Source organism: Bos indicus, chromosome 10 (assembly GCF_029378745.1).
Source record: "Bos indicus isolate NIAB-ARS_2022 breed Sahiwal x Tharparkar chromosome 10, NIAB-ARS_B.indTharparkar_mat_pri_1.0, whole genome shotgun sequence".
Lineage (NCBI taxonomy): Eukaryota > Metazoa > Chordata > Mammalia > Artiodactyla > Bovidae > Bos > Bos indicus.
This window is the reverse complement of record NC_091769.1, coordinates 18,735,062-18,759,742: the sequence shown is the minus strand read 5'-3', so window position 1 is coordinate 18,759,742 and position 24,681 is coordinate 18,735,062. Positions and strand designations below refer to the sequence as shown.

The 24,681-nt window shown below is 35.5% G+C and overlaps 1 protein-coding gene across 11 annotated transcripts in view; it reads left to right on the top strand.

Moving 5' to 3' along the window:
- MYO9A (myosin IXA) overlaps nt 1–24,681 on the top strand; it is a 258,450-nt gene that overhangs the window by 172,518 nt on the left and 61,251 nt on the right. For 6 of the 11 annotated variants that reach the window (XM_019968212.2, XM_019968211.2, XM_019968209.2 and 3 more), the window contains 9 exons: nt 2,397–2,477; nt 5,210–5,320; nt 6,178–6,300; nt 8,223–8,372; nt 9,173–9,492; nt 10,084–11,691; nt 15,488–15,587; nt 16,103–16,318; nt 23,206–23,318. In XM_019968212.2, coding sequence (XP_019823771.1) covers nt 2,397–2,477; nt 5,210–5,320; nt 6,178–6,300; nt 8,223–8,372; nt 9,173–9,492; nt 10,084–11,691; nt 15,488–15,587; nt 16,103–16,318; nt 23,206–23,318 — 2,822 coding nt within the window. The remainder of the gene's footprint in view (nt 1–2,396; nt 2,478–5,209; nt 5,321–6,177; nt 6,301–8,222; nt 8,373–9,172; nt 9,493–10,083; nt 11,692–15,487; nt 15,588–16,102; nt 16,319–23,205; nt 23,319–24,681) is intronic. The other 5 variants (XM_019968216.2, XM_019968215.2, XM_019968214.2 and 2 more) reach the window with 2 other exon arrangements.

Genomic DNA, 24,681 nt, shown 5'->3' with positions numbered 1-24,681 from the left:
CTTTAAAGAAATACAGCAAAATCAAAGAATATAAAATCACTCCAGTGTCCAATCTGAAATTATTAGGCATGTGAAGAATCAGGGAAAGAACCACCCATAAGATAGAAAAATTAATCATTAGAAACAGATTGTAAAAATAACAGAGATGATGGAAATAGTAGATGAGGATCTCAAATAGTTATTATAAACCATATAAGTATGTCCAGAGATGTAAGAAAAACGAGAAAAATGAGAAAAAATAGAAGACAGGAAAAAGACTCAAATGATTAATCATTTCAGAGATTAAAATTGTAATATTTGGAAATGAGATAAATTAGTTGGGATTAGTGCTGGGATTGGAACTAAGCCCTGTAATTAGTGATTTAGAGTTTACATTTACTTTAAAATGCAGAGAGATGTAATAAACAATGATGGGGAAAAAAATGAAAAAAAGCATTAGTAGCTTGTGGGAAAATATCAAGTCATTGAACATAGATGTAATTGACATCTAAGAAGGAAAGGCAAAAGAGGGGGATACAGAAAAAATTTTGAAGAAATAGCGACAAAAATATTTTCTGATTTTTATGAATAATATAAGCTCAAATATCAAAGAATGTCAACAAGTCCTAAGCAAAACACCCCCCTGCCAAGCATATCAAGACACATCACATCAAATTGGTAAAGCCAGTTAAAAAAAGAAAATTTTAAATACAACCAAAGGGAAAAAGATGATATTTATGTTCTATGAAATGAAAATAAGAATAACAATATGTTTCTCATCATAAACTATGAAAACCAGAATTCAAGAGTAGTATTTTTAAAAGCCTGAAAGAAAAAAAAAAAATTGTCACTCTAAAATTCTCTGCACAAGTGAGTAATGAAGGTTAGAGACTTTTTTAGACAAACAAAAGTTGAGAGATTTCAGTTCCAGGAAATCTACAATATAAGAATGTTAAATTTGGGATAAAAATTATGAGAAAACCACAGAATTTGGATCTATACAAAACATTAAGATTGCCAGAATGACAGAATGTAACTATAAAAAGTTTTTTCTTCTTTGAACCTTTAAAAAAAGATAATTGGTTGTAGAAGACAAAAATAATAGTATGTTGTAAGGTACAAATAAGACATACGACAAAGTAGCACAAAAGAAAGGAGGGGCTAACTGTAAGTTTATACTGTTGTAACTTTTTACTCTAGATAGTCAAAGGGGAAGGAAAAATTTTTAAGTATTTTAAAAATAAATGAGAATAAAGCATCAAAATTTGTGCAGTGCAGCTAAAGTAGTATTCCAAGGTTAATTTATAACAATAAATTCTCTTATTAGAAAAAGTAAAAGCCTCACATCAGTAATCTATGGTTCTACCCTAGAAAACTGGAAAAACAAGAACATTAAACCCAAAGCAAACAGGAGTGAAATTATAAAGTAGAATCATCAATGAAATGAAAAACAGAAAAATAATAAGAGAAAACCCAATGAAATAAAAAAGCTGGTTCTTTGAAAATATCAGAAAATTTATATACCTCCAGTTAGACTAACCTGGAAAAAACAGGCAAAGCACAAATAATCAGCATCAGGAATGGAAGAGGGAACATCGTTACATACTTAAAGGTTAAAATTGAAACAGGAGACTACTACCTTCCTGGATATTCTACTGCAGGAGTCCCCAACCTCTGAGATCTAATGCTTGATAATCTGAGGTGGAGCTGATGTCATGATAATAGAAATAAAGTGCACAATCAGTGTAATGCACTTGAATCATCCTGAAACTATCCCCCTCCCACCCGGCTCCAGTTCATGGAAAAACTGTCTTCCATGAACCTGGTCCTTTGTATCAGAAAGGTTGGGGACTGCTGCCCTACTGAATGGTTTTCCCAAAGTTGCTTTCTAATACTGCATGCATTTGAATAAAATTGTTTCATGAATTCTGAAGAAAAGTAAAAAATGTATTGTAGACTTGTGTAGTTGCTAAGTCATGTCCAACTCTTTGGGACCCCAAGGACTATAACCTGTGAGGCTCCTCTATCCATAGGATTTCCCAGGCAAGAATACTGGAGTAGATTGCCATTTCCTTTTCCAGGGGATCTTCCCAAACCGGGGATTGAAACATTGCCTGCTTGGCAGGTGGATTCTTTACCATATAGCCACCTGCGAAGCTCCCATTATATATTTAGATGACTCTAAAATTATTTGCAGTATTTACCATTGCTAGTCTCTCAGCTGTAAGGTTAAACTGCCATCCTTGTCCTTAACTGGCCTCAGTTTAATCAGTATGGCATTGTACACAATTTGCTTTTCAGAAACAAACCTAGTTCTGTGTTTATCACTTGTTTTTGCATATTTTACCAACATCATAAATCATTTGTTTCCAGTTTGGAATGAGAGACAGTGCTAACTATATTGCTTTGTATTGCAGGTGTCATTAAGCAAGCTGATGGAAACACTTGGTCAAGCAGAACCGTATTTTGTAAAATGCATTCGCTCTAATGCTGAAAAGGTAAGAATGTCTCTTAAATGAGAGCTTCTAGCTCAGCTTACTTCACACCAAACTTTAAATTCGTTCTAAGGAGGATATGTGGAAGTGAAGAGCTGTTTATAATCTTTATAAGGAAAACAGTATTCTGAATTTTCTATGGATATCCTTCTAATTTCCTCACTTACCTGCCTATGAACTATTTATATGAGCTCAATTTAGCATTTTCTAAAATTTAGCATCTGCTACATGTAGAAGCAAAAATCTCTTGAAATTCCATTATACAAAATAATTTTTTGCAACTTTTGTTACCCTAAATTAATCTCTTGTTCAGACATAAGGTATTAATCAATCACTCACAAGTTCTTTAACTTGCCCGGCATTTTTCATGTTTAGATTCTTGTCTCTTTAAAATAGGTTACTGTGGACATTTTTTATTTCCTTCTTTTATGTGACAGTTCCCCTAATTAGAGCTTTGCAAAATATGTCTATTAAGTGTAAACATTTGTCATCTTTATGTCCATCATAGGAAAAAATAGTTCCAGCCCAAACTTCTGAAATGTAGTAGGAAATTAGGTTCAGCTTTCTTAATTCTTAAGAAGCAGTCTCCAGCTTTGCCAGTTACAAGTTTTGTGGTCTTAAATGAGTTGCATGACTTCTCTGTGCCTTAAATAATTTCATGTGTAATTATATACTGTAAGAATATACTGTAATTGTAGGACAACTCATAAGTATTTCATGAGTACGTGAGAAAAAACCTATGTAGTACTTAGAATGTTCCTGGTCCCTACTAAGTGCTTGGTAAATGTTAGCTATTCCGTAATGATTGGTTCTTTTATGGTGACAAAAAGGGAAACTGTTTTATTTACAGTTAAAGAGAAATTTGAGTCCCTGTTATTGAGACCTTGTTCTACAAAGAGTTCAATTAATAAGGTATTTAAGGACACAGAATAAGTGCTAAATAAATGTTAACTGCTATTATTATTTAACATAAGCTGCCCACTTGACTTTTCTCTTGACAGTTGGTATACCCTATCTTTCTGCAGGAAAATATTTGGGATTTCCTTAGTGGAAAATTGAAGATGGTATTTAGAAAATAAGGAGAAATACCAGAAATTTCAAATACATCTTCTTTTGAATGTCTAAAAACACACCTAAGAGATACCTAGGAGTGACTAGTGATGAGGGACTATAGGAATTTTTTATTTTCCAGGGTGTCTTACAGGATTCTGAAAGAGATGGGCATACCAGACTACCTGACCTGCCTCTTGAGAAACCTGTATGCAGGTCAGGAAGCAACAGTTAGAACTGGACATGGAACAACAGACTGGTTCCAAATAGGAAAAGGAGTACGTCATGGCTGTATATTGTCACCCTGCTTATTTAACTTCTATGCAGAGTACATCATGAGAAAGGCTGGGCTGGAAGAAGCACAAGCTGGAATCAAGATTGCCGGGAGAAATATCAATAACCTCAAATATGCAGATGACACTACCCTTATGGCAGAAAGTGAAGAGGAACTAAAAAAAGCCTCTTGATGAAAGTGAAAGAGGAGAGTGAAGAAGTTGGCTTAAAGCTCAACATTCAGAAAACTAAGATCATGGCATCTGGTCCCATCACTTCATGGCAAATAGATGGGGAAACAGTGGCTGACTTTATTTTTCTGGGCTCCAGAATCACTGCAGATGGTGACTGCAGCCATGAAATTAAAAGACGCTTACTTCTTGGAAGGAAAGTTATGACCAACCTAGAGCGTATTAAAAAGCAGAGACATTACTTTGCCAACAAAGGTCTGTCTAGTCAAGGCTATGGTTTTTCCAGTAGTCATGTGTGGATGTGAGAGTTGGATTATAAAGAAAGCAGAGCAGCAAAGAATTGATGCTTTTGAACTGTGGTGTTGGAGAAGACTCTTGAGAGTCCCTTGGACTGCAAGGAGATCCAACCAGTCCATCCTAAAGGAGATCAGTCCTGGGTGTTCATTGGAAGGACTGATGTTGAAGCTGAAACTCCAATGCTTTGGCCACCTGATGTGAAGAGTTGACTCATTTGAAAAGACCCTGATGCTGGGAAAGATTGAGGGCAGGAGGAGAAGGGGACGACAGAGGATGAGATGGTTGGAAGGCATCATCGACTCGATGGACATGGATTTGGGTGGACTCTGGGAGTTGGTGATGGACAGGGAGGCCTGACGTGCTGCAGTTCATGGGGTTGCAGAGTTGGACACGACTGAGTGACTGAACTGAACTGAACTTAAAGGATCATCAGCAAGAACTATTTAGGGAGATAAACTGCTCTTCATCTTGTACTAGTCATAGAAGATGAATCTGTCAGATCTCAAGTTAAGGCAACTGGAAGCTTGTAGAGTGGGTGGTTTCTGAGTGAGATGGTGGGTAAAATCTTAACAAAAATATACTTTTAACTATGTATGTTAATCTTGTTACAAATTTTATAGTGACTAAACTCTGTGGCCTGTGGGCAGCAACATTTCCTTTTGAGTTTTGAGGGCACTTTTCTTCTGCAAGTTGTGAAGCCTGGAAGCTTGGTGTTTCTTTTTTTTCCCTTTAGTCAGGCAGTCAGAACTTTTCTGAAGCTACCAGTTGTGGAGGTAAGATTGTCTCATTGCCTCTGCTGTATCTTAACCAGACAACCTCCGGTCAGTTCCTAGATATTCAGAATTTAACTATACTTAGAAAACAAACATAAATTTGGAGATCTGTTCTTCTGGGTTAACCGTTTTTCTGTTTGCTTTGTTTTAGTTACCGTTAAGGTTCAATGATGCCTTGGTGCTTAGACAGCTTCGGTACACTGGGATGCTGGAGACAGTTCGAATTCGCCAATCAGGATACAGCTGCAAATATTCTTTCCAGGTTATGCTTTTATAATGATATTTAAATATATATGTACATCAAGTAAATTAGTCCTGTGTCTTGCTTATTTTTCATTTGGGACTCATTTGTTTATTTCTCTTAATTCTCCTCCCCATTCTATCTTTCATATACAGAATTGAAGAGGGATAGAGAATACTCATTTCCATTGACTGACAGCAATATCATTAAGCTTGTGTTGTAGTAGATTCCACTTCTTGGCTATTCTCATTTGATCTGAATGTTTGCTTATATAAGTTTACTCATAACATGGCAGTTCTTCACAGTGATTACTCCAGTAACTGAAATACTCTAATCAGAGCAATTTAGTTCAAAAGAAAAGATCCCTTTTGATTTTCCCTAAAGCTTTCTCAGCAGAATTTTCTTTCGTAGTATGCTGCCAACAAGGCTTTCAGCTGTTCTCATGGGCTGCTGCTGATGTGGGTATAGAAATTATTTTGAAGCTTTTCAGAAGCTGAGCACATCTTTACTGTTGAGGGAATGCTTTATTTTCAGTTATAACCTGAAATAGCTGCCATCTTTCCTTATTTTTCTGCTAAAAATTTCAGAACCTTATTAAGTAACTTTTTCTTTGGTCTTTAGTATAGCTTTTTCAAAGGGAGAATTAGTTTCTGTCCTTCTTTTCTTCCGCTTTGATAACAAAATATGTAGAAATCTCTACTCCCCATTTTGCTAATTAATTAACTTCTTGTAATATTTTAAATTAACAAGTAATTTCTTGGTTTCACCCTGTTTAAAATAATGAGACAGAAATCAATAAAAGGACAATTAACTTGTTTGGGATCTTGTTTACATGTAATTCTCTTGTGATTTTACAATATTTTCTTTTTGTTTTTCAGGATTTTGTGAGCCATTTCCATGTGCTTCTTCCCCGAAATATTATTCCATCCAAATTTAACATTCAGGATTTCTTCAGGAAAATAAATCTTAATCCAGATAATTATCAAGTTGGAAAATCCATGGTAAATATAATATATACAGCCCTTGTCCAAATTGAGTATGTTTTTGTAGGCAGCAGTGGAGACACAGACAGGGAGCACAGACTTGTGGACATGGTGGGGGAAGGAGAGGGTGGGACGAATTGAGAGAGCAGCACTGAGACACATACGTTATCATATTAATGTAAGATTAGAATATTAATACAGATTAAAATTACCAATTAATCTAAAATTAGATAGCTGATAGAAATTTGCCATATGACACAGGGAGCTCACATCTGGTGCTCTGTGATAACCTAGAGGGGTGGGATAGGGTGGAAGGTGGGAGGGAGGTTTAAGAAGGAGGGGACATATGTGTACCTATGGTTGATTCATGTTGATATATGGCTGAAACCAATGCAATATTGTATAGCAATTATCCTCCAATTAAAAGTAAATAAATTAAAAAAAATAATAATTATCCAATACAAAATATTATTAAAGTGATACTTTATGTTCTTTCTTTAAAAAAAAATAATGGCAGTCTTGGCCTAGGAGAATGTTGATAAGAAAGATAATGTACAAGATATTATAAGGAAATTGATTAGACCAAGATTTTTAGTTAATGAGATGGTCAGTATTAATCAAAGAGCTTATGACCAGTGTTTTAGTGCTGCCTATAATTTTAACTGCTTAAAAAGCATCTCTTTCTAGGTATTCTACTATAATTTTCAACTCAGTTTGCCCAAAGTGACGTTAGCCAGATTCCCTTACTGTCTTGAACTAACCAACTGCTCTTTTTCTCTGTCACCTTTCTTGTAGTTTCTAGGGTAGAAACCATAATCATATATGGCTTACCCTTCACTTTAACCTTTTTACAAAAAAGTTGTTCCATTGTTTTTCCTTACAAATGATTCTTACATCTCTGCCTTTCCCTACATTCCTACTGTTTCCATTTTAGTTCTGTTTCTTGCTCTCACACGTTTCTTTTATAGTAAACAGACCCATCATCGATATCAGTCTGTTATTCCGTGTAACTCACTCTGCCCTTAGTATCAAAATCATCATCTTCATATACTTCTTTCTTTATGTCAGTTTCCTGCTCAGTAATAATCACCCAGTAACCTCCTGATTAAACATCTTTCTCTTTTTCAAGAACCTCCATGTTGTGACTTCATACTCTTTAATTGTTCCGTGGTCCTCTGTATGTACATTTATTCTTATTTCCAGTTCCTTGTTTTGCTCAGGTAGGGTCCTCTGTCTCTTGCCCTTGATAGCTTACTGTTTGACTCTATGGGTTTCTGATACCTATCTGTGCTTTTTAAAAATCTTTTTTAAATTTTTGACAAAAATGGGAGATGGTGGACGTGTTTCTTAGTTTGATTGTGATAATCATTTCACAGTGTTTATATATGCATCAAAACATCACATTGTACATCTTAAACATATACAGTTTTTAATATCTATCTGCTCTTAAAGTTGAGGTGTAAATCCTGTTTCCAGAGGGACTGTGTCTAATTTATCTTTCTATCCCCCTAAATTCCTAAAGATTTTTAATTGAATGAAAGAGTGAATAAACAAACTGATGAATATCTTTGGGCAGCAAAGAAGCCTTTGATGCATACTGGATTTTAAAAGATCATTGTTATTTATCACTATTATAATCATTGGCTCCTGACAGCAGTGAATTTCCCCAGGGAATAATATATCACAATCTCTGGCACTGGGATTTTTATACCTATGCTCACCTTTCCAGTTTCCCTTCTAAATTCTAATACCTCCTTTCCAATTTGAGAATGATTGCTTTGGCTAAATCATAGAAATATCAGGACTACTTGTACATGCCTGCTGCTGTACCCGTTCTTTAAAAAATCTTACCATGGGAATCATCACAGGAATGACGATGCATTAAATAAATTTCTCGTTTCTTCTTAAGCTGTATTCTTCATCTCTTTCCCTTTTGGTAGGTGTTCCTAAAGGAGCAGGAACGACAACACCTACAGGATCTGCTTCACCAAGAGGTGCTCCGCAGAATCGTACTGCTGCAGCGATGGTTCAGGGTCTTGCTATGTAGGCAGCATTTCCTCCATCTGAGACAGGCATCTATTGTCATCCAGGTGGGAAGTAAAGGATTCTTTGCATGAGATTGGCCAGTTTATTTAGCATGTGTTTTAGGAACTAGAAATGTTTTATTGTGAAGCATTTAAGTAAGAATGTAAATTTCTTCAGAGATGCGAATGTGTCATACTCATTTTTTAAATGTTCATAGCAACCAACAGATTGACCTGGCAATACAATAATAGACTACTAGTAAATATATTAATGTACAGTTGAAATTAAATTGAATTTATAGTCATAATGTCTTTGAGGTATAATTAGGAGCAAAGGAGTTATGTGCCTTAATTTCTGTTGACAGTTATTTTTAGTTTTCTTAGTGATATTTGAGAATGGTACATATTATTGTTATAATTATTCAAAGTCGTATTTTACATTTATCTTTTTATTTTTTCCCTCATTGATTTCTCCCTCATTGACAACTGTTTTCCATAGAACCTTTTTTATTTGTGCAAAAAAGTCTTTAATATCTTAATCTTTGAAATGTATGCACATTGACCCATTAGTACTGGCAAATTGTAGGTGAGAATATAATGTAATTTATTAAAATTAATTTGTAGGGCATGAAATAATCAAAAACTTAAATTATTTTAAGTTGTATAATTAACTTCATCAAGGTTATATTGTCTAAAATTGTTATTTTCACTAAGCATATCTGGAAAACATTTTTTTTACTTTAACCACCCACAATTTAGCTGTTTAGCTACTTAATCTCTAGTTATGACATAAGAGATTTCTTTTTTCTTTTTTCTGTGAAAATTTGTTATATGATACCAGTTTTATTATTTTGTCTTCCCCACAGCAATTCTGGAGGAATTATGTACATCAGAAGCAAGTCAGAGATGCAGCTGTGCAGAAAGATGCTTTACTTATGGCAAGTGCGGCCACTCTTCTGCAAGCCTCCTGGCGTGCTCACGTACAGAGGCAGCGGTATTTGGAGCTGCGGACTGCCACCGTTGTCATCCAGCGGAGATGGAGGGAGCACTGTCGGCGGAGGCACTTGGCCGCTGTCTGTATACAGGCACGATGGAAAGGCTACAGGGAAAGTAAGAGGTATCAAGAACAAAGGAACAAAATTATCCTTTTGCAGTCACTGTGTAGAGGATTCAGAGCAAGACAAAGGTAATCTTCATTGCTATAATAATTAACTCCTCTTTTCTCAAGTACTTTGCTTATATGTCTGCTCTAACAGTTGCCTAAACTTGAATTAGAACTGGTTGTGTACAGTTTGTCTTCTCTTCTAGACTGTGATCCCCCCAGCAGTTTTAAACCACATTGTGTGGTTTATAATATTGAATTAAATTGGATTGAAAACCTACATGGTCTGTGGTTATAACTGCTAAGAATTAACTTTACATTGGGTTGAATCCTTAAAAATTGGCAACATTCCAACTGTTTTTACTTCAGAAACTTTAATTTCATTTTTAAAGTTTATCTTAAAATAAGATGTTATTAAAATGAGAGCTTTGCTTCTGAGTTAACTTATGCTTTGATTAGAGTGCCCAATTTGGAATAATATAGTTAATAAAACATCATCTCACTCATAGAAACAGAATTCTGAAATATGCATCCATGTTAAAGAAATATTTAAAATTATAAAAAAAAATTTTTTGAGACTTTTTCACTTTTTAAAAAATTCTGAATAAACTTATTCTCTCCATTGATAACCAAGAGATATCTCTAACCATTTTTTTTTTCCGTGTTTTGATATAGATTTAAATCTCTGAAAGAACAAAAAGTAAAAGAAGCAAAACTAGAACTTGGATTGGCAAGTATCAAGCCATATGGGACTCTGGAAATTCACGGTTCAGACCCTTCAAAATGGGAGGATTGTTCATTTGACAGCAGAGTAAAAGCCATAGAGGAATGTAAATCTGTGATAGAGAGTAATCGAATTAGTCATGAAAGTTCAATGGACTGCTTGAATGAGTCCCCAAACAAGCGACAGGAGAGAGCCAGAAGTCAAAGTGGTGTGGACTTGCAGGAAAATGTGATTGTAAGAGAGAGACCCAAGTCCTTGGAAGATCTCCACCAGAAAAAAGTGAGTCGGGCCAAAAGAGAAAGTCGGAGAATGAGAGAACTAGAGCAAGCTATATTTAGCTTAGAATTGCTGAAAGTCCGTTCTCTTGGTGGTGTGTCTCCTTCAGAAGAACGTAGATGGTCTACGGAACTGATGCCTGAGGGCCTTCAGTCTTTACAGGGCACCCCTGATAGTGAAAGCTCGCAAGGAAGCTTGGAACTCCTGAGCTGTGAGGAGAGCCAAAAGAGCAAACCCGAGCCCGTAATTCTAGATGAAAGAGACTTGCCATTTGTACCACCTGAGGTATCTCACAGTCCAGATTTTGATCCACAGGACTATTCTCTCAGTGCCGCAAGTGAGACTAACTATACATTGACTCAAAGGGGGGCACCCTCTGACTCAGTGCATTTAAAGAATGGGGCTATGAAGGAAAAACTGGTTTGTAGTTCTGAATCTATTACCTGTAAACCACAGCTGAGAGACCCCTTTGTTTCAAATAGTTTGCCTACATTTTTTTATATTCCCCATCAAGACCCATTGAAAATGAGCTCCCAACTAGACACAAGTGTCAAGAGAAGCAAACGACTGGAAAGTGAAGAAACGCTTCCATCTCTTACTTTGGATATCAGCAGGGAAGCTGGAAAGTACCACCTCCCAGGAGAAAATCAGGTTGTTGCTTCTTTGAATATAGATTCTTCAAATACTGTGCTGAAGAAGTTAGAAAAGTTGAACACTGAGAAGGAAGAAAGGCAAAAGCAATTGCAGCAGCAGAATGAAAAAGAGATGATGAAACAGATTCGCCGACAAAAAGATATTTTAGAAAAGGAACGTAAAGCCTTCAAGACAATTGAAAAACCAAGAACTGGGGAGAGTTTTCTGATACCATCTTTCCATCAGTCAAAGCAGAGAATAGAGAGACCATCCTCTCTACTCATCCTGAAAACCCCAAATAAGGATGAAGAACCCAGTATGGTTGGGACTCCGTCAGTAACTATAAAAGATTCTGTTCTTGCCCCAAAAGACAGTCCCTCTGCTCACTTACCCTTGAAGGATCGACCTGTCACTCTGTTCTTTGAAAGAAAAGGAGGCCCAGGCCAATCTCATACTGTCAAGGAATTATCCAAGACAGACGGAATGTCCACCCAACTGAATGTTGCCTGTAAACACTCTCATAGTCGAATCTCAAAGAGAGAACACCTTAGGCCTGCTCATCCTTGTAGCCACAAATCTGATGACCCTTTCAGAGATGGAGCTACTAAGGCCATTTTTTTCACGCCAAAGGAAAATATGAGTAGTTCCCTGTAAGTGAAGTGTTTATTTTTATGTATAAATGAGAAACTTTTTGGAAATTTTCATTAAGGTGCCTTGGTCTACCTCAGTTATTTGTATGGGTGCTACTCAAATTAGCCATTTTCTGTGTAAAAAATTTCCTGATTGTTGACTATACCAGCCACCTGAAAATTGGATATAATTATACCCTGGGAGTCTCTGACTAAGCACAGGCAGCAGGATTTTTAGTGCCCCCCCATTAAGGGAGAAAGCATTTGTGGAAAGCCATAGAGTGGCTGGAAATGCTGTAGACATTCGGCAAATGCGGGTTGCCCCACAGTTATTAGGTGTAGCAGTCCAAGCTTGTTTGTATCAGGCTTTAAAATTAATGGGATTTGTGATAGCTGTTGGCCTATTTATGGTCTTCATTAAGATCTTTTTACTTTTTTGAGGGGAGTGGATAAAAGCTATAATATTTACCATCTTAACCAATTTAAAGTGTACAGTTCAGTAGTGTTAACCATATGCATGTTGTTGAGCAACAAATCTAGAACTTTATCTTGCAAAATAAATTCAGTTACCCTTGAAAGCAGCTCTCCTTTTCCCTTTCCCCCAGCCCCTGGCAACCGCCATTCTACCTTCTGTTTATAAGAATGGCTACTTTATTTTATTTTTATTTTTGGCTGCACTGCGACCAGGGATTGAACCTAGGCCCTCAGCAGTGAAAGCTTGAAGTCCTGACTGGATAGCTGGAGAATTCCCTGTGACTACTTTAGATAGCTTGTATAACTGGAAGTTCCTTCTATTTTTAAGTTGTCTTAACTAGTGGTAGCTGTGAGAAAGCATTTAAGTGGTACATAAAACAAATTTTATAAAATTTAAAATATTTGTATTAAGCCCAGTTACACGGTGGATTCTTTCAGTTCTTGTGGAAGAATATCACTGTTTAAATGAAAGGAGAGCTATATCTTAGGGCTAAAAAAGTTAAATTTCATATTAACTGTGAAAATAACTTTCTCATCAAATCCTGAGCTTTTTAAAAAATATTTCAGTCTTTAAAAAACTGCATACAGATTTTACAGAAAATGGGCAGGAGATCATTGATATTTTATTTTTCCACTAAGAATTTTTATATCATATTATAAAATGCAGTTGGACTACATGACAGCTTGAGATCCTAGTCCTGCCCATTAACCTGTAGATTGTCCGTAGCATATAAGCTCATCAAAAAATGTTAAGAACATACTATTTTCTGCTTTCTGATTTAGTTATGTGAGGGATGTTTGTGTGTGTGTGTATAGTTGTTAGACCCATGAATCTGTTTTATAGAAGACTTCAGTTCAGTTCAGTCACTTAGTCGTGTCTGACTCTTTGTGACCCCATTGACTGTAGCACACCAGGCCTCCCTGTCCATCACCAACTTCCCGAGTTTACTCAAACTCATGTCCATTGAGTCGGTGATGCCATCCAACCATCTCGTCCTCTGTTGTCCTCTTCTCCTCCTGCCTTCAATCTTTCCCAGCATCAGAGTCTTTCCAAATGAGTCAGTTCTTTGCATCAGGTGGCCAAAGTATTAGAGTTTCAGCTTTAGCATTAGTCCTTCCAATGAATATTGAGGACTGATAACCTTTAGGATGGACTGGTTGGATCTCCTTGCAGTCCAAGGGACTCTCAAGAGTCAAAAGCATCAATTCTTTGGCACTCAGCTTTCTTTATAGTCCAACTCTCACATACATACATGACTACTGAAAAAACCATACCCTTGACTAGATGGATCTTTGTTGGCAAAGTAATGTTTCTGCTTTTTAATACGCTGTCTAGATTGGTCGTAACTTTTCTTCCAAGGAGCAAGTGTCTTTTAATTTCATGGCTGCAGTCACCATCTGCAGTGATTTTGGAGCCCCAAAAAATAAAGTCTGTCACTGTTTCCACTATTTCTCCATCTATTTGCCATGAAGTGATGGGACCAGATGCCACGATCTTAGTTTTCTGAATATTGAGCTTTAAGCCAACTTTTTCACTCTCCTCTTTCACTTTCATCAAGAGGCTCTTTAGTTTTCTTCACTTTCTGCCATAAGGGTGGTGTCATCTGCATATCTGAGGTTATTGATGTTTCTCCCGGCAGTCTTGATTCCAGCTTGTGCTTCTTCCAGCCCAGCGTTTCTCATGATGTACTCTGCATATAAGTTAAATAAGCAGGGGGACAATATACAGCCTTGACGTACTCCTTTCCCAATTTGGAACCAGTCTGTTGTTCCATGTCCAGTTCTAACTGTTGATTCCTGACCTGCATATAGGTTTCTCAAGAGGCAGATTTCAAAAACATTAATCATACTTGTGAATTACTCCTTTTATCATTTTGCCAAGATACAGTCTTAACAGCTACTTAACCTAGTTTACTTTATCTTGTTAACAACTATTTATCTTCAAAATGATAATGTATTAGATTGTTTGCATGAAAGCTTAAGGAAAATCCGTACTTCACATCTTCTCTTATTCTGTAAGTAATATAAGAAACATTAGCATTTTATAGAATTGTAAATGTTAGTGTTTCTAAGTTATCTATTCAGTTACCACATGTTATAGATGAGGTCACTGGTGCCTGTAGACATGAAATGACCTGGATAAGGTCACATAGTTAGAAATACCTGAGCCCAGAATTTGAGTTTCCTGATTAGAAATCAGCATTGGGTGTCCTGATTAGGAAGTAACATTAGATTAGTGTTCTTTCTATGCCATAGGGTGGTAGGTGCATTGTAGTCTTCATCTGGTTAGTAAGGGAGAACAAAAAAGAAATCATGGAGAAACTTAAGAGAAAATGTTGTGAGTTTAAAAGTTAATCAGAGTAGCTAGGTGCTATCAAAGGTCCTGTTAATAGTCTCTCTTTTGGAGAACAAATCAAAGATAAATGACTCAGCTGTGGCAAGAGAGATTTGAATAATCAAAAGGGAATCTTTTAGGACAACCTAGGATTGCTGGACTTGATTTTATAGTGGTCAGAAAGGGAGGTCTCTAAGATTTTAGCTGTAAGAAAGGTGTATTTAGGGATTATTGGACAGGATAACCTAGGCCTTCATGGAAGATTCTGAATGCAAGGGCAATTAGTCTGCCAAATGATATTATAAGTTAGTGTCTACTTTAAATTCAACAGTATGCTAGAAGGTAAAATATGATTTTCAGTGAGTTTACAGTCTTGCTAAGAAGAGATGAACAATATGTTACTGATAAATTTTAAGATTGATGGTCCTGAGTTAATACAGATAATTGGGTTCATAAAAGTATAGGAAAAGTATAGGTTCTCTTTAGATTTTCATCAGACACAAACATTCATTTCTGCATAGAATTTAATGATAAAGTAGTCATGTCATGTGGTTATTCAAGCAAAAATTAAATTCTCACAAACTAACTCTATAGAGTCTCTATGGTTTGGAGCATACTTCTTTTAGTTTGGTAACAATTTCCTACTCTGTCAGTGTTGATTTTATTCTGTACAGCCTCAAGTTTTAAAACTAAGCCAGCTGATAAAAGTTGCAGAGAGATTTCAGAAAGAAAACTTGTTTGTCAATAGAACCATCTCCCTATAAAGCAAAGTGATGAGATCCTCATCACTCGGTAGCTACTTATCAGGTGTTCTATAATGATGAGCGTGTAAAGACCCCTTCTAAGACTAATTCTTAAGATTTGTGGACTTAGTATTTTCCCTTTCTCATCATCAAATCCATTTCTTTGACCTGGCTTGTTAGACTATATGTTATGCTGTCCTTTTAAGACTGCTGCCATGAAGTATCTGCTAGGAATCAAAATGTAATCCTGTTGTTTCATCCAAAGTGTCACCACGGAAGCCTTGAACAGTGGAAATCCTCAACTCCAGAAACAAGATGAACCAACTTGGAAACCTGTAAAGTTAACTGGGCCGGGCCAAGGAGAGGTAAGTGTTGAATTTTGTTTTATTTATCTTTTATGCAAAATAGGTGCATACTGTTTTGGAAATTACTGTTCTTGTAGTTAGAACACTTCCATCTACTCATTTACTCCCATGTGTTTATAGAAAAAGAAGCCATGAGTTAAGTCTGTTATACTCAGAGAGGAATACTTCAGGTAGGGAAGGATGCCTACAAATCCAGATTATATTTACAAAAAAGGAATTCTAAAAGAAAAGAAGGCACTTTATGCAGGTGACTTTGGTGACTTACAGTGGCAGTGAAAAGTGACTTCCTTGGCTGTGGAGAAGAACAGTGTGGATTTAGCTTCCATTCTTATTCTTTGTCCAGAGTAATGAATATGGATTGCTTTTTTATGGCTGTCACTTGTAGTGGAAAAGGCATGGGGCGGGAGGGGATGTTTCAAGAGATTCGTGAGCTCTTTGATGTCTTTCATTGGCATCGTCTCCCAAAAAGCCAAAACAAAACATTGTTGTGTTATTTGTTTTATCATTTGGTCAAGCAGGTTGCCAGACCGGCCCATAAAAAGAAAGCTCGAATGGCGCGGACGCGCTCCGATTTCTTGACTAGAGGTACTTTTGCCGATGGGGAGGGGGATACAGAGGAAGATGATTACGATGACATTATTGAGCCCCTTCTCTCCCTTGACCAAGCTTCTCACTCTGAGCTAGGGCCTGCACCCAGCCTGGGTCAGGCCTCTCACAGTGACTCCGAAATGGTAATTTTATAGCAATATAAGAAAAATAGGCAACAAGCAAATCTGATGGAAATAGTCTTTGCTAATCTAAAGCTAACCTTCACAGCTTCTTCTCCATATAATGGTTTGTACGTGGGAAACCTCAGTGAACACAGCAACTAAAGCTAAACCTTAATTTAACAGGACTTGGATTAAGGGCACTCTAGCAGTATATGTCAGTTAAATCATAAATTAGGCAAAAAATATTAGAATTATTTAACTTAGCACTAACGTAGAAGTTTTCTGTTTTATCTTAAAAGTTTCTAGAACAAGAGCCTCAAACTTTTTTTGTAAAGGGCCAGATATTAAATATTTCAGATTCTATGGGTCATACAGTCTCTGTTGGAACTAGTTAACTCTACTATTGTAGAATGGAAATCGCCGTAGGCAAGTGAACAAAGGTGCATGGCTGTGTTCCAATAAAACTATTTACGAAAACAGGCAATGGGCTTTATTTGACCTGCTAGCCCTAGCTTCCTGATCTCTCTGTGTTCTAGTGAATAGAGTCTATGTTAAACAATCCAGTAGCTTTTAACTGAAATAGTATTCTCTCCTTCTCTCTTTTTTTTTTTTTGCATTTAAACCTGCTTCCCCTCTGCATTTTTTAGTAATAAAAAATAAACATGAATTTTTTTTTAAATTTAATGAGAAATGCCAAAAATATCTTCCTGGACCAACCCAGCCAACTAAAAAAGGCTGTAGATAATGTGAATTTATATTAATCACAAAGTATAACATTAACATTATGTTTAAATAAAGCTGCAAAGATAAAATAGCTTTATTATCATATCTCAACCCAAATTAGGTACATATAGCTTGATAAGTTTGAGTGTATTTATGGATATAAAGTGTTTGATTTTAGAATTGGCCTGGAAAATACAATAGGAGTACCTTGTATGCCTGCTGTGTACTAAATGTTATCACTGAGGAAGTAGAGTGATAGCATTTTATTTACATGCATATTCTTAATTAAGTTTAGTCTCTAATGTTCTTCTGTAGTATCTGTTCATTACGGGAGGAACATTTTAGGATGGTCTTCTTTTGACTCATTAAATATTTTATCAATATTCAAAGAATGATTTTAAGCTGTTTGGGGGCTTCTCTGGTGACTCAGATGGTAAAGAATCGGCCTGCAATGTGGGAGACACAGGTTTGTTCCCTGGGGTGGGAAGATCCCCTGAAGAAAAGAATGTCTACCCGCTCCAGTATTCTTGCCTGGAGAGTTCTATGGACAGAGGAGCCTGGCGGGCTCATGGGGTCGCAGAGTCAGACACAACTGAGCGACTGACACTTTCACTTTTTTTTTTAACTTTCAGGCTATTTGTGCCAAAGACCTAGTTAATTAAAATTATCGTTACGTTCCAGAATATTCTCATTGTCTTTATCTTTTGTTGGAGATAGACCCAGTTTTTAAATGATAATATGGATATTCTAAGGAAGAAAAAATAAAATAACCAACAAAAATAGAAAACTGCACAGCCAGTTATCTAATTAGACTAATGAATCATTACCCTGAACCAAATGGTAAAAGTTGCTCAGTCTGTATGTTCATTAATATATCTAGTTAGAACCAAAGACTTCTCTTCAGTGTAGAGTTAAATAACTCCACTTTGGAGATGGCCCTATTTTTAAGTTATAATTATTGAAACGTATTCTATCATATGCTTAGTTGGTTGAAGATGAAATTATGTAATGGAGCAAACTAATTTTAATGAAAAAACACTGCTATATATTTCTAGTATAAATAGGGAACATACTTAAATTATTCTCCAGTTTTTATTAGTTGAAGAATTTGGCATTTGTAATTGCTATTTTGTTCCTGAGAGTTTCCTCTGATACAAACCTCAATCCTTTTGGTGGTAGAATTCTTTCTGAGAACTCTTATTGAGAGGAACCAAGAAGCTGGGCTTTCTGCTTGGAGCATTCAGCCCCTCTGAGGGTTCTGTCTGGCGGTCTTTGCCTGTGAGTCTGTTCACCTGCTTGACGGTCACTGCATGCCAGTAGTTGTAGAGCGCCCTCCTGCACAGTGTGGTAGTCACCTCTCCAGCTTTCTCCCTGTCCTTGTGTTTCATCACTAGCTATTTTAGGAATAGGTTGTGGTGTTTGTTTCTGGTGGACACTTGCATGAAGAAGCTTTGCTTTCTCTAGACTATGCTGACAGATACTTATTGGGGTTGGGGGTGGGAAGGGTAGGGACAGTTTTAAAGTACGTTTCTGTTTATCTGAAAATACGCCATGTTCTAATGTTATCTGATATTGTGAAAATGAAGACTAATTATTTCTAACTGGAATCTACTGAATTATCAAATTCTGAATATCTTCAGGGTTGTAAATGGTATGATTTTTTAAAAAGCTGGATAGTTTTTTTTTTTTTTCCTGGACAGAGTGACTTAGTAACTCTGATATTTGCTAAGAAGTGTGTCATTCCTCAAGGAAGCCATCAACTGACCTTTCCATTGTGAAATACCTGATCCTAATGAGATAGAAACAGTTAGATATGAATTTCTTCAAGGGGATTTGATAAGCATTACCTCTGGAGTTGACAAATGGATAATTAGTTGTTACCTGCAATGAAGGCGTGGAAGTGAGAGTGGTAGTTTCTATCTTTAAGACCTTGTTTTTTTTTTTCCTACTTGTAACTCTGCCATTGAATAACTGTTTTCACTTAGTTTTTATACACACCATGTTGGTTTTTACCCAAGAACAACAACATGTTCTGCTAAACAGCATTTTAAAGATAGCTTTCATATAGCTTTTTATTTAGTCTCTGAATCTTGTGGATGGTGAGTTAATAAAATCATTTCTACCCCTTATTTGTAGGATTGATATAGGTAACAGAGTTTTCTCTATATAGTTTCTTCTGCCATTCCCCACACTTACAGCAGTCAGCTCCGTGGGTCTGACTTTATCTCCTGTATGATAAAACTGAGTTTCCATTTTCATTCTTCAATACAGAAGACTTACTGTACTTCTTACTTCCTATTTCTGTTTGTATTTCTCTGAGATACTCTTCACTTCTTATCTGTGTTGAATTTTCCTTCTTTTACTCTGCAGAAAACTGCCAGAAAAAAAACCCATTGGTCAAGCACGGCTAAGTCTGTTAGCTTATTTTACAGTAAGGGGAAAGCCACCTCGACTAGGTCTTAGAAATTTTTCAGAAAGGGGAAGTCAGGAAAGGATATTTATAATATTTTAGGACCTAGGCTAGTGATTTTGAGGTGAGTGTTGCAAGTTGGGGGCTTCCCAGGTGGCTCAGATGGTAAAGTATCTGTCTGCAATGCAGGAGACTTGGGTTCGATCCCTGTTGGGAAGATCCCCTGGAGAAGGAAATGGCAAGTTGGAAAACTGGTAAATTGAACAGTTTATGGCATGAAAAGTTTAGATTGGTGGCCCCAGGACAGCAGCATTGCATACACTTAGTATTTACTTATTTTTTAGCATACTGTTTTCTATTTTATTTTGTTTAATTTCTTCAAGTCTTGTTAGGGCTCTCTGGTTTTCAGTTTTGTTATTCAGATTTTCATTAAATTTTTTTTTTGCCCCCCTTTGGCTGTACGTCTCAGCTTACAGTCTTAGTTCCCTGAACAGAACTTGAACCCCTGAACATGGAGTGAGATCCTAACCACTAGGTCACCAGGGAACTCCCTACACTCAGTATTTATATATGTATTTTATTCCCCCCAAAAAGTCAGAGGACAAGTCATAGCATTGCCATTTTCTGCTGTTTGATTTGGTAGAATTTTCCTATGAAACTATCTGGGATTGGTACTTTTTTGTAGCATAAGTTCCTCTATTTCTTCTAGGAGAATTAGCCTTTAAAGCTTTCTGTCTAATAAGGCCAATTTTGGCAACTAGTTTTTTCCATTTCATCGTTCAGATTTACTTGCATAGAGGTATATAAAGTAGTCTCATGATTTAAAAAAGTCCTGTTTCAGTGGTTATTTTCCTTTTGTCAGTTCTTATTTCATAGGTTTTTTTTTTTTTTTACCTAGTTATTTGTCTATTTTGTTAATTTTTTCCAGGGTAACAGGATCTGGTTTTATTTATTATATTCCCTTTTTTTTTTCATTCTCCACTGATTTCTGTTTTTACCTTATGTTTATTATTTATTATATTTTCTTTTGGTTTACTTTCTTATTTTTCTCATCTTTGAGTGAATAATTTAATTCATTTATTTTTATTGATACAGGTTTTTAAGGCTGTAAATTCTCCTCTGATCACACTTCAGATGTATCTCATTTATTTTAATGTGTAAAGGATTTATTGTTTTTAAGAAAATCTGTAATTTTAGTTTATATTTCCTTTTTTACCTGAAACTTGTTTAATAAAATTTTTTTTAGTTTTCAGATGAAGGGCCTTTTTGTTTTTAAATCTTTGTTAGTTTCTAGTTTTATTGTATTCTGATGAAAGACTATTTATAATGCTTCTGTTTGATCAAATTTATTGATATTTTCTTTGTTACTTAGAATATGATCAGTTTTTATGAATGTTCCATGTACATTTTTTAAATTGAAATATATATGATTGCAATATTATGTTAACTTTCAGATATACTATGTAATGATTTAGCACTTGCCTACATTTTGAAATGATCACCATAATAAGTTTAGAGTCATCAATCCCCATACAAGGTTATTATAATGTTGCTGACCATATTCCTTATGCTCTATACACATACCCATGACTTGTTTATTATTGAACTGGAGGTTTGTACCTCTTAATCTCAAAATCTACACCTCTTCTGCCCACCCCTCCTTCCCCCTACTCCCTTCTGGCAACCACCCATTTGTTCTTTGTATGTATGAGTCCTTTTTCATTTTGTTTTTGTTTTTTAGAATCCACATGTGAGAACATGCACTTTTTGTCTTTGTCTTTGACTTACTTCACTTAGTAGAATTCCCTCTAGATCCATACATGTTGGCTCAAATGACAAGAATTCATTTTTATGGCTTAGAAATATTCCACACATATGTGTGTGTTTATATATATACCACATCTTTTTTATCCAGTCTTCTATTGGTGAGCACTTTGCTACTTCTATAATTTGGTTATCATAAATAATGCTGCAATGGACATTGGAGTGCATATATCTTATATTAGTGGTTTTTTTCCTTAGGATAAATACCCAGAATGGAATTTCTGGATCATATCATAATTCCATTTTTAATTTTCTGTGGAACTTCCATACTGTTTTCCATGGTGGCCATACCAATTTACATTCCCACTAATAGTGAACGAGGGTTCTCTTCTATCCATGTCCTTGCCAGCACTTGTTACTTGTTGCATGTGTGTTTGATAAGTTGTATTCTCTATTCAGAGTGTAAAATTTCAGTATACATCCATAATCTCTACTTTACTGATAATGTTATTTGTCTTCTATATCCTTATTATTTTTTATCTGTCTTATATCAGATGAATGTTAATATCATTCCTGTTACTCATTGTGAATTGTACCTTTTAGTATTAAAAAGTGTCCTTTGTCAGCTTCCATGTTTTTTTACTTGAATTCTACAGTAGTAGTATCACAGCTTCCGTTTTCTTATTATTTCCATTTGCCTAGAATACTGTTGTTTGTCCTTTTAACTTTAGCCTGTCTGGATCCTTTTGTTTAGAGGTGTGTTTTTTATACAGTATAGTTGGCCCCTGCTTTGTGAGCCAAAGTAAAAAATCTTTCCCTTACTAGGTGAATTAAATCTATTCATGTTTATTGATGAAAGTGAGAGATTAATTCTCAACTTGCAATTAATTTTGTTACGATCATGTTATGTTAAATTTGCTGTGTTCATTTTTTTTCTCTTTTATTTTTTTAAATTTCTTTTGATGTTTAGCAAACATTGTGGTCTTGTTCTGTTGATTGTTTACTTTTATGTGTAACTTTAAAAAATGCCTTTAATATTTTAAAATTTAATCAATAATACTCTAATTAGTCATTTTTAAATGAGTAATATTCTTACCTATTGTGACACAACTATTGGTGAATTATTCTAGTCTCTATTCCCTTCTACTCCTGTTTTTTTAAGCTTTTATTCCTATTTTGTCAGAAAATGTAATTTTGTATACAATTCTTTCACCATTAGTCCCCACCTTTGTTTTTGTCTTAGATCTACTATTAAATGTATTAAATTATCACTTCAAATATTTTGCAGAAGTTTCCCTGTTTATCTCTTGGTTGGACGAAGCTCTTCCCTTAGGTTACTCAAAGGGCCAACAATATGGAATTCCCTGAGATCTTTCTATGGCCTTGATATTTGAAGGGACACCTTGGCTACATATGAAGTCCTTGATTCATATTTTCTTTTTCTGAGTTATTTGAAAATGCTATGTTGTTGTTGTCTTACTTTGTCTGTTGTTGTTGGTAAGTCTGTTGCCAGTCTAAACCTCTTGCCCTTATAAGTTATTTGATCTTTTTACTTGCAGACCTTGAGAATTTTTTCTTTAAAGTTTGGGCTGTGTCTTTAAGTTGATAACTACTGATTAATTATCCTGTATATCTAGATTTATCAGGTCCTAGATCTTTTGTCTCTGTCTTTAGATGGTTTTGATTTTTTTCTTACTTTTCATTTGATACTCTTTTTTTTTTTCCATTCACCCTACTTGATATTGTTTGTTAAATTGTCAGAAAACATGAGCTGATATTTCCCATTTAGCATTTTTATTGACCCAAGTGCCCTTTACTTTGGATTACTGTTTGAACTTAATGGAATTTTTAGTAGGTTCTTTTATTTTAATGAATCTCTGAGTAATATGAATGTATTTTGTATGTTTTTAATAGGTGTAATTCTCAAATAATTCTGTAATCTGAGTTTTAATTACAGTGCTATGATAATAATTACTTGGCTTTAAAGTCTTTACATATGTAATTATTACAGACATCACAGCGGTTTTCTTCAGTTGATGAAGAAGCAAAGCTTCATAAGACCATGTCTCAAGGAGAGATTACGAAGTTGGCAGTGAGACAGAAGGCTTCAGATTCAGATATAAGGTATAAAGCATACATACACTGAAAGTTAATAGGGGTAATATAATTTTATTTACTAATAGACTATAGCCAAATACTGAGCATCTTTATGAAAGCGTAATTCAAAAAGCAGCTATTGATTTAGAAAGTTCTGAAATTCATTTTTCAGCAAATACTAAGCACCTACTCTGACAGAAACAAACAGTTCAGATATATATAATAAACTTTGTCTTTTTATATGTTAGCACTGTGATTTGGGCAGAATCTTTTTTTTTTTTTTGGCCACACTGTTTGGCCTGTGAAATCTTAGTTCTCTGACCAGAGATCAAACCCACACCCCCATGCAGTAGAAGTGCAGTCTTAACCACTAGAGCACCAGGGAAGCCCCAGGGCAAAGTCTTAACATCATTAATAATGACTTAGGATTTTGGTTGTAAAGAAAATACATTAGATGAGATGAGAGTATTTCATCTGAAATATAAATAAACTGAAAATATTTCCCAGTTTTGGACTTGAATTCTGCTCTGACTTAAGTGTTTTACAAATAGAACTGGAAAAAGCTTTCAGGAAATAACTGTTCTTTTTAGGCAAGTATATGAAGTTTTTATTTATCAAGAATATGACTTTGTGTCCCTTATTGTATTATGTAAGGCAGTTGGTTCCTCACTGATAAGAGGTCTTCACTGATATTGAATATCACATTGAATATCTATCTGGTTCATAACCCTATTAAAGATCACTTTCTCAATGACTGTAGAGGTATAATCCAAGGTAACCCAAATCTAGAGCAGATTATGCTGGAGATGAAAGTTTGAGAAACAATATATAACACAGTATAAAAATATATAAGTGGAGATAGCAGATTAAATATATAAATTTAATTTCCATATCCTCCTAAAATAGCCTATATAGGACAAAAGCAACAAAAGCAAAAAAGCAACAGGAGACAGAAATAATAAAAATGTGGAATCCAAAAGGTAAATAGACAAACTTTAAATGTCTTAATAGATAGGAGAAAGCTGAATCTTAAGCCAACTGAGAAAGAAGAATCTGACTGGCTGATCTTGCCCAACCCTAGCAGAAAATAGGAGATATATTTTCTGGAAAGGACAAAACAAAAGATTTCTGCACTTAGAGGTAACCAGATATACTTGAGGATTGAGGTGCATATTTGGAACCAGGGGGATTTTATGAATGTTTACATACTGAATGTTAAGATCCCCCAGATTTTATTCTGTATTCAGCTCCCATGTTTCACATAACCTCTAAGCAGATGATTCAAAGAGTCTTTGGGACTTTGGTCCAACCCTCAAGAAAAGACCTAAAGATATTGGCATCAGCCAGATAACCCTGCAAGGGCAACCATGGTTTGGAGGCCCCACCAATG